Raw genomic sequence first — 17769 nt, 5'->3', positions numbered from 1 at the left:
TTTATGTCAGTCTAAAACAACCTGCAACCTTTCCGTAAAAATGTTTGTAAAAAAATATTGGCATATCATCACAAAGTTAGGTTTCCGAGGAAAATAAAGTACATAGTTTAATAGTTACTTCGCAGCAATTAAATTCTGCGATAAAATTGCGAACGTGGGTCCTTAAGCTAGTTTTCAAAGAACTGCTTTATCTGTTGAGACAAAGAAAAAAATTATATCTCTCTCTCTCTCTTTATTTCTCTCTCTCTCTCTCAATACCAAATAATAAAGACGATCAAATCTTATTGAGTGACATTTATTTGAAAGAAAAAACAAACAATCAATCTTGGAAAAGAGCCACGTTTACATCTTTCCACAAATCTATAGGTTCTTGAATGCCTGACTTCATCACAAACTTGTCCCCGATGTCTAAATAGGACAAATTGTTATTGGAAGGGGTCCATTCTAGATTTAATTCTTCTTTATATGGAGTTGGATTGCCGTATTTGGCAAAATTGGTCCATAGTTTTACCATTTTTCTTACCACCGCTTGTTCTAAATCACCCGTTATTAAATTGGACAACTCTTGTTTGAATAAGTATCCTAATTCGTCACCATGGCACGTACCTGAAACAGACTATGTTTCTGAAATATATCTTAATTATAATTACTGAAATTAGATATGTTTAACCTATTTTAGCATTCTTGACTTTTTTATCGTATTACAGCCAATGGGCTTCTTGTACCTTATGTATGCTGTAATGTGCTGTTCAGTAATTGCCTTAGTTCTAAGTACAGGGTGTAACAAAAATACAGGTCATAAATTTAATCACATATTCTGGGAACAAAAATAGTTCGATTGAAGTTACAAAATGAAAATCGATTTTTTCCCATATATCTAAAACTATTACAGATTTTTTATTGAAAATGGACATGTAGCATTTTTATGGCAGTAGCATCTAAAGAAAAAATTATAGTGAAATTTGGACACCCCATAAAAAGTTTATGAGGGTTTTGTTCCTTTTAACTCGCCCAAACTTTTGTGTAATTTATTTCCATTTAAATTATGATTGTAGTACCACTAGTTAAACACAATGTTTTTAAAAATTTTGTGCCTCTTAGTACTTTTTCGAAAAGTCAGTTTTTATCGAGATATTTTAAGTATTTGTCAAATCCACCACAATTTGTATATGGTTAAGTACGTTTATGGAGACTTGGTAATAATATGAAAATTTATTTATGATTTACATTTTTGGGTATTTTTTATTAAAAAAGAAGCCACATCTCGATAAAAGGTGCCTTCTCTAAAAAATACAAAGAGGCAAAAAAGATTTAAAAACACTGTGTTTAACTAATGGTACTGCACTAATATTTTAATTGGAACGTACACAAACATTTGGGGGTTTAAAGGGACAAACCCCTCATAAAATTGTTATGTAAACATTTTAAAAAAGAAGCCCAACTCGATAAAAACTACTTTATCGAAAAAATACTAAGAGGCAAAAAAGTTTTAAAAATATTGAATTTAACTAATGGGACTACAATAGTAATTTAATTGGGTCGTACACAAAAGTTTGGGGGGGGGAGGTTAAGGGAACAAAACCCCCATAAAATTTTTATGGTGTGTATAAATTTCACTATAATTTTTCTTTAAGATGTTCCTACCATAAGAATGCAACATGTCCATTTTCAATAAAAGATCTCTAATAGTTTTCGATATATTCGAAAAAATCAATTTTCATTTTGTAACTTCAAAGGGCTCTTTTTTTATGTGCATATTTGTACTAAGGTAGGTTCATTCGAACTATTTTTGGTCCCAGAATATGTGATTTAATTTATGACCTGTATTTTTGTTACACCCCGTATAGTCGGCGTCATTGTATTTACAAAGAATCGCTCGCTATACTGAACGACTGAGGTATCTCGAATGAGGACCGATCCAAAAAAGAGATTTTTTTATTAAAAATTCTCATCTCGGTATTTACAAAAAATTGGATTTTGACAACGACACCCGATTTGGGCGTCGAAACGTTAATAAAGTCATTTTTTTAGTAAAATTGTGGCTTATTTTCCATCAAAACTAGTTAATTACTTTCTTTGTTTCTAAAGATATCAGGGATATTCAAAAAACAAAATGTTCACATAACATAAGACTATGAAATCAACTATGAAAATGAGCATAATTTTAGGTGATGCATAACTTTTGAAACTATATTTATATATTAAACAAAACAGATCCCAAAGAAATATACCTAATAACATATTCTTTTCTCCGGAAAAACTTACCCGGAATTTCAATTTTACTTGCAATTTTACACGCATTTAATCCCGCATCTAGTGATAATTTATACAAATAAACAGGGTTGCCTTTCTTCTTTATATAGTGCTTAGCAGAAGCCAATATTCCCATAGTAAAATATATATCTCCGGCAAACTAAAACAAAAGTAAATATTTACAAAGTGCCTCAGTTTAGAGCATTCAATAAAATTTCATCGAAATAGTCAACCATATCTTGGATGACTGCGAGATACTAGATCGCAGAGGAGGCAAAAACTTTTTGGAGACTACCAAGTGACTCCAAAAACATATATGGTATCCATCCACTAGCTCTGTACAAGCTGATACATGATTTCAGAACTATTTACTGGGTATTATGAATGTATGGAAGATGTATAATAAACCAATTGGCAGTAGTACACCCGGTTTATAACAAACAGCTTCCAAAAAAGGTTGGAATAACTTTCGTCATTCCTAGGCTACGAAGCAATAAGCAGTAAACACTTGGTTTAAAATAGTATAATAACATGAAAAATAAAATGACAAATAGATACAAATTTTACCTTATATTTATTATATTCGTCTTCATCCTTAAAGTAATGATCCATTAACTTCGTACAAACATCTTCTTTAAGTTTAAACTTATCGATATACGAAGGTAAAAACATTTCTAATACATCTTTTTGGCTTGTCGATTTTTTGACAACAGTCTCGAACAAATTACAACACTTCAAGACTAATCCTTCATCTGCCGCAAAGCCAAGCATTATTGGTACTTTATTAAAATCAGTACTTTTTATTAGCTCTGCAGCAGGTTTAGTAATTAGAGCTGTATCGTGTGGGGGTTCGACTACTACACCAAGGACCTCCAGACCAAAAGGTTTTCCTGATAACTAGAACAAAGAAATGTATTCACATACAAGAAATTATTCATAATAAAATATTTATAACGGAATAATCGAAACAGATCTTACTAGAAACGTATTGTTCGTCTCTTTCTCCATGAGACAATTAAGCTATAAGAAGACCACAGGCGGAGGATTGTTCAGGAAAAGAAAAAAGACGGGGTGATAGAACCTTCTACGAGCCCATGGGTCTCTCCGGTGGTATCCTTGTCAAGAAGAAAGATGGAACTACGAGGTTCTGTGTGGACTACCGTTTGTTGAACAATGTTACCAAGAAAGATAGTTATCCTCTGCCTCAGTTCGACGACACGTTGGATACCTTGGCTGGAAGTAAATTGTTTTCTACGTTGGACTTGGAAGTCTAGATATTGGCAGGTAGAAATAGACCCAGTGGATAAGTAGAAGACAGCCTTCAGCACAGGATCTGTGAAGCGTCTAATGTCTTCTGATTGATGAGTAATGGTCGCTGGGTTTAATTAGTTAGGTAGTAGAGACAATGGACTGTTTAGATTTGTAGAGATAAGATATATAGGTGCATTTAGTATAGCAAAAATGAATAAATGTGTGTGTTTGTACGCAAATGTGAAAAAGTTGACCTTGCTATATGTTCATAAATTGTATCAATGTTAGAGAAAATATCGCACCTACCTTTAAAATGAATGTAGTTGGATCGCGTCTTCATTAGTGGACCCCATCTCCGCGTGGTGGACGGCCGCCCTTTTATAAGCTAAAGCGAGGTAGTTCGTTCAACTGGTAAATTCGTACTGACTTGAGTTTTGTCGTCCTTGTTCATTGGCAAGGTTCAGGTACCGCCCTTTCGGGGTAAAGAAAACACATGTGGTTCCTTGAAACACTTTCTAGCCTGATACATGTGCCAAGCAAACTTTGATCCCCTTTTGTCAAAGTGAGTGCGTTCTCTCTTTCAACAAGAAAATATTTATGAACAGCCAGTGGTGTAACAAAGAAGGATTTAACTATGAAATCTATTATATAAAATGGAGTTAAGCTATGTATATATTTATTATAAGAAAACTAAGAGGGTATTTGCTATTACATAATTAAGTAGTCATATGCCTAACTATAAAAAACTAATAAACTAAAATACTAAAATACGTTGCATACTTTCCCAAACAATCTGGATTGTGGCAATTCAGCGTTATGCCATTTGGACTCTGTAATTCTCCTGCGACATTTGAGAGGCTTATGAAAAATGTGTTAAGAGGTTCGACTTGAAAAAGTGCCTGGTGTATTTAGACGACATAATCGTTTTGGGGGAGACTTTTGAAGACTATCGGAACAATTTAGAAGACGTTTTAATATACTTAAAGCTGCCCAGTTGATGTTAGACCCCAAGAAGTGCCAGCTATTTCAAAGTAAAGTCAATTATCTAGGTCATATAGTCAGCAAAGAAGGAGTGGCCGTGGATAAAAGAACAATCGATTCCATTAAGGAATGGCCTGAACCGACCGACAAACATCAAGTGAGAAGTTTTTTCTGGGGCTAAACTTATTATCGGAGGTTCATTAAGACGTTTGCAGATATTGCTAAGTCATTAATGCAACTTACATAGGAAGCAAGGTATTATTGCTGGAATGGAGACTGCCAAACTGCCTTTGAAACCTTGAATAAGAGGCATTTAATCACAGCGCCAATACTAGGGTATCCACTGCCAGGAGAGTTTGTCTTAGAGACAGACGCAAGTGATGTGGAAATTATTGTTAGGGAGTAATATTAAAAAATTACCTTGCAAAAGTTAATTTGATGCTTACACAATTCTTGACCTGGCAACGTCATCAAAATGTCCACAGCCTCTTTTTCTGTACTGCAGCTCTTTCCTATAAACTTCATAAAATCTAAAACACGAAAATTACCAAAGACCCAAGGATTCAGCATGGATCCGCTTTGCATTATAGATTTGTGAAACAACTCATCGGCCAAAGAGGAGTGCAGTAGTATTTCCACTGAGCTGCCTCCAGCACTGTTTCCAAATATAGTTACGTTCTTGGAATTTCCTCCGAAATATTTTATATTTCTCTGAACCCATCGTAAAGCTTCAATTTGGTCTTTCACGCCAACGTTACCTGGTATTCCCAAAGAAGTATCGACAATGTTTAGGAATCCTGAAAACGTAACAGTTCGTTTCTCTAATCTAGGCATTTGTTAATTTTGTATTATTATATAGGTTTCATTGGGAAACGGAAATACTTGAATGGTGAATAAAGGTCACCGAGGCGATTCTAGATATGCTACATTTATTGCACCACCGATTTTTATAACTGAGTTACAGTAATTTAGAACTCAAACCACTCAATTACTAATCACAAGAAAAATCCTGTTAATCCGGACCTGGATTTATCTTGTGATTAGTAGTTGGGTGGTTTGGGTTATAAATGAGACATATGTTTACTGTCAAAAAAAATATACAAAGTAGGGGAGAGTTGGACAAAACCGGGTATGTTGATAAAACCGGGTACCCCTTAATTCTTATAACTTTCTGCTGCTATCTATTAGACAATGTTAAAATGAGTGTCCCTTTACCACCAACAGTCGTGTGTATTCATTTCTACCTCATTTGAGTAATCTGTGCCGGATCAGTAAGACCTCACCTGTTTTTGATTAAGGGAACTCGATTTTTAAGGTAAGTTGATAGCTGTTTTCTCCTCTAATGAATAACTAATGACTATTTCAAAATTTAATACATATAAGGGCCGGTTGTTCGAACGCTAATCAACAATGATCACTATCAAATATTTAATTACTGTCACCAAAACTGTCAATGTCAACTTTTATTGGGTTGCTGACAACATAATTGATTAAAATTATGAGATTGGTTAATCAATTAACATAACAATTATTAACATAATTGATTAAGTAATTTCATATTATGTTTTCAGGAACCCAAACAAAGTTGACATTGACAGTTGGTGACAGTAATTAAATATTTGATAATGATCATTGTTGATTAGCTTTCGAACAACCGGCCCGTAACCTAGTATATTACCTTTAATTTGGCCAAAAATTTTGAATATTATATCATAATTTAAAAATTTAAATAACATTTAATGTCTTGTTTACGAGTTTGACAAAACCGGGTAGTCCGAAAATCGACAAAACCGGGTACCCGATTTTATCAGACCTCTTGTTACTTCCAGTTTCTGCAGTGGTTTTTTGCTTTTAGTTAACTACAACGTGTGGCTTTTTCTGTTGATGAAGCTAGTAGGAAAAATTTAAAAAAATCTCTAGTCGTAAAAAAATTAAAACTAAATGAACTGGACAAAAAAAAACGTGGTAAAAGGGCTGCACCAAAAACAAAATTTTGGAGAGTTTGGAGGAAGAAGATAATAATGACGATGCGTGTCTATATTACAATTAACTATTTTCAAATTATAATGCGAAGCAAGGCTGGATAAAATGTGTGTCTTGTACCAAATGGGCTTTGACGCCTGTAGTGCCTATGATGATGTAAATGAAGTTTTTATTTGTGACTTATGTTCATATATTTTCGATTTTTGTTCACATACTTTTAATAAATATTTTATTTTCTGCCCATTAGTATTTTTACATGGTAAGTAAGTTACTACCCGGTTTTATCATACGGGTTGGACAAAACCGGGTATTTTGCAATATTTTCATAAAAATAAAAAAAATTTAAAATCTAAGAATATTCTTAAAAATTGGCATTGGCATATCAAACTTAAGTCATTTGAGAATATTTCAATCTGCAGCAAACATTGGCTACTCTCACATAGCAAAAGATACAGACGGTTTTTGGAGTGGTACCAGGTTTTGTCCAACTCTCCCCTAGTTCTAAAGTTGCGGATCGAGAAGGAAATGGATAACACCGATAAGCGTAAAACACCCTGTAACTCGGTTATAAAAATCGATGGGGCAATCAATGTAGTAGGTATATCTAGAACCGCCTCAGTGGCCTCTATTTATTTAAGTATTTCCGTTTCCCAATGAAACACCCTGTACCTATATATTTTTCAAGACGCCAATCTCACCCAATATTCCTAAACGATAATTTATACAGACTAATACTACATCTTCAAGCATTAAATGTTCTGGTCCATGTTCAACTGTATTTTTAGAACCCACTTTAAAGCCTCCCGAATGGATCCATACCATAACTGGTAAATGAGACCCGTCCTCAGATAGCTACAAAAATTTGAAAATGTACTTTTTTTAAGTAGATACCATTCGCTTATTTACCTTCCTTGTGAATACATTGAGAGTTAAACAGTCCTCTGACCCTTGGATTTCATCAGGAAGGCAACCGGCTTGCAACGAAACAGGACCTTCTTCAGTAGCATCTTTTATTTCTTTCCAAGGTTTAATAGGTAAAGCATTCTAAAAATAAGAGATAAAATATATTGTTTTCATAAAATTTTGAAAAAATGTGAAAACGTTGAATTATCCACGTCCGTCCGTAAACACAACTCCTCTATCATTATACCAGGTAGAATAACAAGTGACGTGTCGAATGAAAGTTTATAACTCAAAGATGGCACTAATATAAAGGTGAGAATTTTGAACTAGGACTTCCAGTTTTAGAAATGCAGCCGGAAGAACTGTTTTAATGTCGCTGGAATAGCACAAGCGATATATTATTCAACGCGCCTTAGCAAGACGAGAACCAATGTATACTTCCGGTTTCATGACTGTCTGTCGAATATAACTCTTCCGTTATTAATACAGATAGAATGAAAAATGAGGTGTCGAATGAAAACTTATAACCCCAGGATGGTATTAAAGATCAGAAATTTGACCTTGGACTTCCGGTTTTGAGTTGCAACCGGAAGTACCGTTTTAAAGTCACCAAAGTATTATAAGCGATATATTATTCGACGTGTCTTAGCAAGATGAGAACAAATGTAGGTATATGTACTTTTAATTTTTATATAATTTCCGGTTAAAAAGTTCTAACTGGAAGTGCTATAATTTAGTCGCAGAAATGGTAGATGTGCTATAGCAATCGAAGCGTATTGAAAAGTCGAGCTTGAATCTTTAGTTCCGGTTTTGAAGCAATTTCCGTTTAAAAAGTTATGACCTAAAGTTAAGTAAAAATGACTCAAAATTAGTGAAATCGTATGTATCAATCGACGCAAAGTCACACGAAGAGTTCAAATGTCGACTTACGGTTCTACTTTCGGCCACTTCGGGTGAAAACCTAGGATTTACGAAGTTCATCATTACTTGTTGCACCTAAGTCTCTCTTCTGTTCATGTGTTCAAATTTTCTTTCAGATGTGCTTATTATCTAGGCGGAATATAGCTGAAAATATTGTTCTACTCATTAAACCAATTATTGTGGCTGCTGCGTAAAGATTGTAACAAGAAGAGAACGAATTAATTTCCCAAGATACTTACTATAATAGGTACTCGAAAAATTAAGAGCTCGAACATTTAATTTCATTTTTAATTATTATTATTATCCCGGTTATTTATAGCGTTCTTCGCCTTCCAGTTCCCAGTTTCCAGCTTCGTCGGTCGTTCCATTCGCCAGGGTGAAGATTCCTTTCCGACATTGCCTTCTTAATGCCGCCTAGCCAGGATTGTTTCGGTCTTCCTCTCTTCCTTCTTTCCCTTGGCATCCATTTTAGAATTTGTTTTGGCAGTCTGTCGTCGTCCATTCTTTCTACATGGCGCTACCAGATCAGTTGTCTCCTTTGAATTTCGTCTATGATGGTTGACGTGACTCCCTTTATATTTCTGATTTGGTCATTTTGTATTTTTCAAGTCTTGATTTTCTAGATGATCTTCTCCAGAAGTCCATTTTCAATGCAAGTAGGCGTCGTTCCAGGGATTTAGTAAATTGCCATGTTTCGCATCCATAGAGCACTATACTTTAAAAGCTGGAGTTAAAGAGAGAGAGAGAGAGAGAGAGAGAGAGAGAAAATTTATTGTTTCTAAAAATGAGTTAACATTTATAAAACACGTGGTATAGTACAAACACAGTACAAGATACATTAAATACTAACTATAAAACTTCCATAATAAAAAAAAATAAAAAAAGCCATCAATTAGCGCAACTGTCCTCAAAAAATTCCTCGATACTATAGTAACACTTAGATAATAAAAACTTCTTGATTGCTCTTCGGAATACAAAAATATTGCTTGAGGATCTTATGTTGAGTGGTAGGTGATTAAACACTTTCTTTCCAGTGTAAATAAATGATTTTTTAATTAGTGTAGAAGAGGGAATTGGAAGTGGAATAACGTAAGTTAGACGAGTGTTATAAAGGGAATCTGTCCGAATATCCTCTTTATGTTTCTTAAAAATTAAGCATGCTAATTCAACGATATATATGCAGGGAAGTGTCAAGATACCATGTTTCCGGAACAGAGGCCTGCATGATGTACCAAACTTGACCCTGCATAAATATCTAAGTGCTCTCTTTTGTAGCATAAAGATTCTACTGAAATGATGAAGAGAACAGCTACCCCAAAAGGCAATACCGTATCTCAAATTAGATTCAATCAGGGCCACATAAACACTTTTTGCAATCTTGAAATCCAAATGGTGTGCAACTGATTTGACAGCAAAGCAACCCGATGATATCTTTTTGCTTAAATATACAGTGTGTTGCTCAAACTTAAGTTTATTGTCAATATAGAGACCTAAAAATTTGTTAACAGTATCAGAACAAATGCCTTCATTACCCAGAGTAATATTGTTTAGATCATTCTTAAAAGAAATTAATTTGGTTTTTGAAAAATTAAATGTCAAATGATTAGCTTTGCACCACTCTAAGATTTTTAGCATATCACTACTAATAATCTTGTTCAGTACCTTAGAGTCCTTGTTTTGCCATAAAATTGTGGTAAGATAAGATGTTTTCTTTGATTAGATAGTTCTTTTGACCATAGCATCGGGTTTAGGCATCCAATCACCCTTTTTCCTTTCACGATCCTTTGCTCTATCTCTTTTTCGGTGCGCCCACTCTTGTTGATTGTTGTTCCCAAATATACATATTCCTCACAGTTCTTGATTGTTTCTTGTTCGTTAACTATTAGATCTTCTACTTCAGTCCCAATGCATAAGTATTGCGTTTTGTTTCTATTTACAGAAAGACCCCACTCTTGATATGTTTGAAATAACCGTCTTGTCATGAATTCTAGATCTTCCTTATCCGCTGCTACTACGACTTGGTCGTCCGCGAAATATAGAGTATACAATGTTGTATCATCGTCAAGTTGAATTCCCATCCCCGAACAAAATCTTCTCCAGTGTTTTAGTGCTTCATTTAAATAGATCTTAAATAGTACTGGGGAGAGGCAGCATCCTTGTCGTAATCCTTTTGTTACTGGAAATTCTTCTGATAATGTGTTGTTTAGTTTGATTTTTGATGTGGCTTTATTGTATAGTTGTTTGACCGCGGCGATTATCGTGCTATTTAAGGAAGATCGTTCAAGAGACTGCCACAGCTTTCTCACAGGAATCGTGTCATATGCTTTTGTGAGATCCACAAATAAAAGATGTATTTCCTGGCTTCTTGCAACTTTCCTTTCATTAAGTTGTGTTAGGGTAAATATGTGGTCTACGCAAGATCTTCCAGCTCTAAAACCTGCTTGCTGTTCAATTTCATGAGGTTCGTACTCTTGCTCAATCATGTTCTCTAAGATTTTACCAAACAGCCTGCTTAAGGTACTAGTGACCGAGATACACCTGTAGTTTCCGCAGATATCTTTTGGACCTTTTTTGTGAATTGGAGTAATCCATGCTTCTTTCCAACTATTCGGGATTTCTTCCCCATTTAAGTAGCTTGTGAATAGCACTTTAAGATACCTTATTAGTTTTGGTGTTCCGTGTTTTAGAAGTTCTGCTGGTATGTTCTCCGGCCCGGATGCTTTGTTGTTCTTCATGGATTTAAGTACCATTGTTGTATTTTTTGTTCTTCTTCCACGTTTACATATTGCCGTGTACTCGTATACGTTGGGGTGAATCAGTGTTATAGATATCTCTGTCTTCATTTAGTTCCCTTGCGTAATGCTCCTTCCATGCATATAAGTATTCAAAAATGTGAAAATATATACAGGGTGTTTCATTAAATAAAAGATAAGTTTGTTTCACACTGTTAATATGGATGGCCTTATATATTTAAAAATATTTTTAAATTATGGCCCTATGTATGCTCCAACTTTTACCTATACATAAAGGGTGATTCATTTAGAGGTACTTTTTTTGGTGGTGATTTAATGGGAGATCGTGAATGAATCGGATCACCTGACGTTTAGTCCATGTGGTGAGACCGCTCCCGTCTGAAAAAATTTCTGATTCGGTTTCTTTGTGGATTCCTATTCAAAAATGTCCCCTTTAAACAAATCTGAAGGGTGCCGGGCGGAATTGTTGGGCAGAAATTGTTTAAACAAATACAAAAGATCACGTTTTTTATCTGGATCATATATTTTTAGGGTTTTTGGGTCATTCTTAACAAAAAAGGTATCTTGTAATTTTTCTCAAAAATTGATAGTTTTCAAGTTATAGGCGATTTAAAATCTGAAAATGCGAAAATACGCATTTTCGAGACTTAAAAACTCATATTTAAATTAGTATTTTTGAGGGTGCCAGATAGTTAAATTAAAGACTAAATATTCAACTTCAAGATACTGAAGAGCGATTGCGTCTAACCTTAATGTATGCCGTTGTTTTTTAGTTGTTAAATATGCGTGCTTATACGATTTTTTGCGGTTGCGGCGCGCTCCATTTCAAAAATCTCATATTTTCCTCCGCAAAATATTTTTTCTAGATTCTTTGGGATATTCTAAATAAAATCAGTTTCTTAAAAATTTTCTCAAAAGTTAATAGTTTTAAAGTTATAAGCGATTGAAAATCCGAAAAATGACAAAAAAAACGCATTTTAATCGCTTATAACTTTAAAACTATCAACTTTTGTTGAGAAAAATGTCAAGAAACTTATTTTATTTAGAATGTCCCTAAAATCTAGAAAAAATATTTTTCGAAAGAAAATAGGAGATTTTTGAAATAGAGCGCGCCGCACGCGCACCGGCAAAAAAATCGGATGGACATGCATATTTAACAATTAAAAACAACGGTTTAAATTAAAGTTAGACGCGATCACTCTTGAGAATCTTGAAGCTGAATGTTTAGTCTTCAATTTAACTATCTGGCACCCTCAAAAATACTAATTTAAATATGAGTTTTTAAGCCTCGAAAATGCGTATTTTCGCATTTTTCAGATTTTAAATCGCCTATAACTCGAATACTATCAATTTTTAAGAAAATTTACAAGATACCTTTCTTGTTTAGAATGACCCACAAAATTTGAAAATATATGTTGCGGAGTAAAAAAACGTGATCTTTTGTATTTGTTTAATAAAATTGTTTAAACAATTTCTGCCCAAAAATTCCGGCCGGCACCCTTCAGATTTGTTTTAAGGGGATATTTTTTAATAGGAATCCACAAAGAAACCGAATCAGAAATTTTTCCAGACGGGAGCGGTCTCACCACATGGACTAGTTGTGTTTTTATTCATTATTGTTTGACATTTCATCCTGGAAAGACTTAGCTTGCCACGACGTCTAGAAATTATTCACCTCTATTACGAAAATAGGCGTTCAATGAGGAATGTGTTTCGTGCGCTTATGGTCCACATAATTGTTTGCCAATGAGGCCCATGTTTGGCTTAATGGGGATGTGAATAAACAAAATGTCCAAATTTGGGTTGATGTACAACCCAAAGAGGTTCAATAGTTGCCATTATATTCAGAAAAAACAACTGTGTGGTGTGGTTTATGGGCCGGTGGAATCATCGGTCCATATGTCTTTAAAACATAGGCCGGCCAGAATGTTACTGTGAATGGCATAGGCGTAACCAGGGGGCGGTTTTGGGGGTTGTAACCCCCCCCCCCATTTGGATGTACTTTGAGCTCTATATATGCTTAACACCTTTACTACTCCATACCCCCCAGAGACCATCAAGTAGTTATTGTAACCCCCCCCCCTTAGGATCATCCTGGTTACACCCAGAGCCGGCCCGAGGGCCGTGCGAGCCGTGCGCCAGCACAGGGCGCCAAGGGTTTGGGGCGAATTTACCCCTCAAAAAAAAAAAAATTAAAATGCGATAAATTATTTAAATTATGTCAATTTTTTAAGCCAATTATTCATTCATTTATGATGAATTAGTAATATTTCAGAAAGCTTTAGTAAGTTTTAATTTTATTATAGACAAATAATTTCCATCTTCAGAATCATCCAGGAGGTCTACAATTTCTTCGCAGGATCACAACATCGTTGGGATGTTCTGAAACAACACGTAATAAACTTGACCCTGAAACCTTTGAGTGAGACTAGGTGGGAGACTCGAATTAATGCGGTTGTGCCACTGAGATATCAGCTTGGGGAAGTCTATGAAGCGCTTTTTGAATGTAGTCAAGACCAAAAAAGGCTAGACGCATATGCAAGAAATACAGCTACAAGTTTGGCCAAAAAGTTGAAAGATTTCCGATTCATCTGATGCTTAGTAACGTGGCATATGATTTTGTTTAAGATAAACCTCATAAGCAAGAAACTTCAAGAAGTTGACATGGACATAGCAAACTCTCTTGCTTTGATTTCTTAAACGAAGAAATTGCTTCAAAGAAACAAGGAGTTATGCAGGATTCAACAGAATATTAATCGATTGCAGGGAAGTGGCCGAAATGATTGAAGTTGACCCAGCATTCCCTAAAGAAAGTGAACTACGGCCGAGAAAAAAGAAGAAAATGATTTCTTATGAATCAAGTGATGAAACAGTTCTTGATCATAATGAGATCGTGTTCAAAACTAAATTCTTCTACGCGGTCTTGGATCAGTGTATCTCTTCTATAGGAGAAAAATTTGAGCAGCTTCAAAACTATCACCAACTGTTTGGGTTTCTACATTCAAAGACCACAAGTAATGACAAAACCTTATTAAAATTCTGCAAGGACCTTCACATTGCTCTCACCTCACTTATGGCCAGTACAGTGATATTGATGGTCTTCAACTATATTCTGAATTGAAACTTGTCAACAGCATGATTCAGAATGTCTAAAGAAGACAAAGGCAAAATCAAAGGCCCAGTTGACATGTTGCGCTACTTAGCAAACAACGGATTTGTGGAGAACTTTCCTAAACTGTGTGTAGCACTACGAATCCTTCTTACTCTCCGTGTCTGTCGCGAGTGAAGAAAGGAGTTTCTCCAAGTTGAAAATAGTAAAAATTTTCTGAGGTCTTCCATGTCGCTAGACAGATTGGTGTGACTAGCTTTGATGTCAATTGCGTTTGCAGTGCTCGAGAATATTGATGTTAATGCAATTGTAAATGAGTTTGCCCAGAGAAAATCTAGGAAAGTTAACTTTGTTAAACTTAAACCATAAAAACACAATGTCATGTCTTATTGCCTTACAAGGCCTACCACTTTATGTCCAAAGCTTAACATTGCCATTTTCAAGTTCAATTCTTATTAATTTAAAACTATCATTATTACGTTTGATAAATAACCATAGTCATTAAATTTGTATAACCATTTTCCGAACTGTATTCGTATTCAGGACTTTTAAATAAAATCTAAATGTATAACTTGTCAACTTAAGTTCCAATAAAACATGTTGTATACTACTTTACTTTTACAACCATGATTTTCCTATAAAGTTGAACTTTTGAAAAACCAGTTGCCCCCTCGGGGGGGGGGCGCCACAATAGTAATTCGCACGGGTGAAATATTACCCACGGGCCGGCTCTGGTTACACCTCTGTTGAATGGAAGCCGTTATCGCACCATGATAACGGAATATTTAGTGCCAGAAATTGATGCTCGTAGTTTCGATGAAATTTGGCTCCAAAAATATGGCGCCAATTGCCATACAGCCCGTGAAAGTATGGCTTTACTGCGAAAACGATTCGGTGAGCAATTTATTTCACGCTTTAGACCAGTGAATTGGCCGCATATATCATATATATATATATATATATATATATATATATATATATATATATATATATATATATATATATATATATATATATATATATATATATATATATATATATATATAAACAAAAGATGTAGATCTTTGAAACACACTCAGTGATCAAAAGATCCACAGGTACTGGTTTGGACGACCACTCGTACGAAAACAAACAAATGAAATAGAGAATGCGGAAAAATCCCCTTACGAACAATTCACACATCCACTACTTCGGGCTGGGAAAAATTTTTTTTAATAGAATCGAAGATCCAAACACCAGCTCTTAGAAATGTGTTTCGCCTGGATTTTAGAAATTTCGGAATGTGTCTGAAGATATTCAACCTCTCATCTTCACCGATGAGCCCATAGAGGTTGAAGAGGGCGAAACACATTTCTAAGAGCTGGTATTTGGATCTTCGATTCTATTCAAAAAATTTTTCCCAGCCCGAAGTAGTGGATGTGTGAATTGTTCGTAAGGGGATTTTTCCGCATTCTCTATTTCATTTGTTTATATATATATATATATATATATATATATATATATATATATATATATATATATATATATATATAAATATATATATATATATATCCTATGATATCACACCGCTAGACGTTTTCTTTTGGGACTCCCTAAAATAAAGTCTACGTGGAGAAATCAGAATGCTCGAACGCCTCATCGAAAATTGGAACTTCAGAATGGACCATCTTAACCGCAGCCACGATCAACATTTGAAAGAAATTATCTTTAAGAAGTAATATTGTAAAGAATGATTCTTTTGTATGGCAAAAAAGATTTTCAAATAAAATTCATTTTTTCCATTGTTTTTTCTTTTTTAAAAAAGTACCTCTAAATTAATCACCCTTTATAAATAATTTTTTAGTGCGTCACAGTTTTTCGATTTCTTTCTAACGCATTAAATTGTATGTGACAGAAAAAAAGGCACGTCCGTGATTACAGACATTTACAACATTTATTCTAGTTGTCGATAGATGGCGCCATAATAAAAAATATTTTTTTTATTAGATAATAATATTACAAATATAATCTGTATAATTTATAAGACTATAGAAATCAAAGAAAATACCATTTTATAAATGCAAGAAACACATTTGATTTGTTTTTATTCCAAATTGAAAATAAAATGTGACAACTGTAAGATTTAACTAAAATGTCATGTTAGAATAAATGTCATAAATGTGTATTATCACGGACTTACCCTTTTTCCTATCATTTGTTACGCACTGAAAAATGCTCATGAAAAGGACAATATCTCTTATGACAAACGAGCAATAGGGCTTTTCAGCGATTCTCATTTGTTTCGAGCTTCTGTCATATGTCGTATATTAAATATTATATACACAGATTATCCAACATATGACAGAAGCTCGAAACAAATGAGAAGCGTGGAAAAGCCCTATGGGACTTCCGCGCACTAATGCCGCCCGTATATGTGGTTTCATAAACAATCTCTTCATGCGGCGTTGCGTACAAATTTCGTAGAATAAATAGTTCTTCTTTGAAACTTGTTGACTTACCTTGAATCGTAATTCTCCAATTGGTGGTTCTGCGTAAAGCCGCGTACAAACCAAGTTCGCGAGCTGTTCGAGAACTGTTAGCGAGCTGTTCGCGAACAGCTGTGTGGACGACAGCTCGTAATGGGTTCACGAACAGTTCGCTGTTCGCTCAAAGTTCGCTTGGATAGCGGTAACATCAAAGGGTTTGTTCGCGAACAACCAGTTAGTAAACAAAACGGTCTGGACGTATTGAAGTTCGCTTAAACGAAAAAGGGGTTATGTTCGTATTTACTTTAGTTTGATGTTAAAATATTTCAACGTGGCTTGCTAGTTGTTTACTACTATAGTTAATTAATAAGTTAATATAGTTAAGTTTAATAATTAATACAGTTAATTAATAGTAAATAGTTAATTAATAGTAAATAATTAATTAATAGTAAGTAGTATAATAAATAATATAGTTAAATAAGTCATAGTTAATGACTGTTTATTGAAAATGGAATGGTCCGAAGACGAAATTATTACATTAATAGAGCAATACCGTAAACATTCCAATTTATGGGACCCCAGAAATGCAAAATACAAAAAGAAAATAATTATAGTATCCATAGTTTGTTTAAAATGGGTGAGGACAGCAAAGGGTGGCCTTGCTTTAAAATGGGTGAGGACAGCAAAGCAATGCAACCAATGCGAACCGCAGCGTACTGTTCTATAGAACTGTTCGCGAACCACTCTAATTTTTGGTGTAGACGTCTTGTTCGGTTACAGTTAGCGAGCAGCTCGCAATAGTTCGCAAACAGCTCGCGAGCTGTTCGCGAACCGCAAATTTGGTTTGGACGCGCCTTCAGGCACTCCTAGAAACGAATAGAATGCTTCACCGTCCAAATTCTTTTGGATTAAACCTCTTAATTTACCCTCAGCAATTTTAACGACAGCTTGCTCCATTTCACCTCTCAGTAGGTGTATGTCCAATACCACTGAAGTGGAACTGGAACCGTATTGAATCAGTAACAAACCATACTTTCAAATTTTCAAGGAAATGATATCACAAATAATTTGATAGCAATTAAAATATTTTAAAACTTTGTTAAAAATAAAATGTGTGTTTGTAGAATCTACTTTTATTGTTGTAATAATA

General features: G+C 34.6%; 1 protein-coding gene across 1 annotated transcript; it reads right to left on the bottom strand.

The window, feature by feature from the left end:
- Positions 1-279: 279 nt before the first annotated feature.
- Positions 280-17576, bottom strand: LOC114329104 (juvenile hormone esterase-like). Its single transcript, XM_050663317.1, has 8 exons — positions 17430-17576; positions 16653-16766; positions 7375-7512; positions 7167-7320; positions 4906-5282; positions 2821-3150; positions 2266-2413; positions 280-606 (listed from the first exon to the last, which is right to left on the bottom strand). Exons 1-8 carry the CDS (start codon positions 17574-17576, stop codon positions 320-322), a joined length of 1695 nt encoding a protein of 564 aa, XP_050519274.1. The 3' UTR covers positions 280-319.
- Positions 17577-17769: the final 193 nt, after the last annotated feature.

This window comes from Diabrotica virgifera, chromosome 1, assembly GCF_917563875.1.
Source record: "Diabrotica virgifera virgifera chromosome 1, PGI_DIABVI_V3a".
Lineage (NCBI taxonomy): Eukaryota > Metazoa > Arthropoda > Insecta > Coleoptera > Chrysomelidae > Diabrotica > Diabrotica virgifera.
Note: the sequence above shows the minus strand (reverse complement) of the source record. Positions and strands in the feature narration are given on the sequence as shown.

Coding starts and splice junctions, on each gene's coding strand:
- LOC114329104 (XM_050663317.1), bottom strand. CDS start 17,576: ATGGAGCAAGCTGTCGTTAAAATTGCTGAGGGTAAATTAAGAGGTTTA. Junction 7,513..16,652: donor TTGGAGAATTACGATTCAAG/GTAAGTCAACAA, acceptor TCTTATTTTTAG/AATGCTTTACCTATTAAACC. Junction 607..2,265: donor AAGTAAAATTGAAATTCCGG/GTAAGTTTTTCC, acceptor AGTCTGTTTCAG/GTACGTGCCATGGTGACGAA.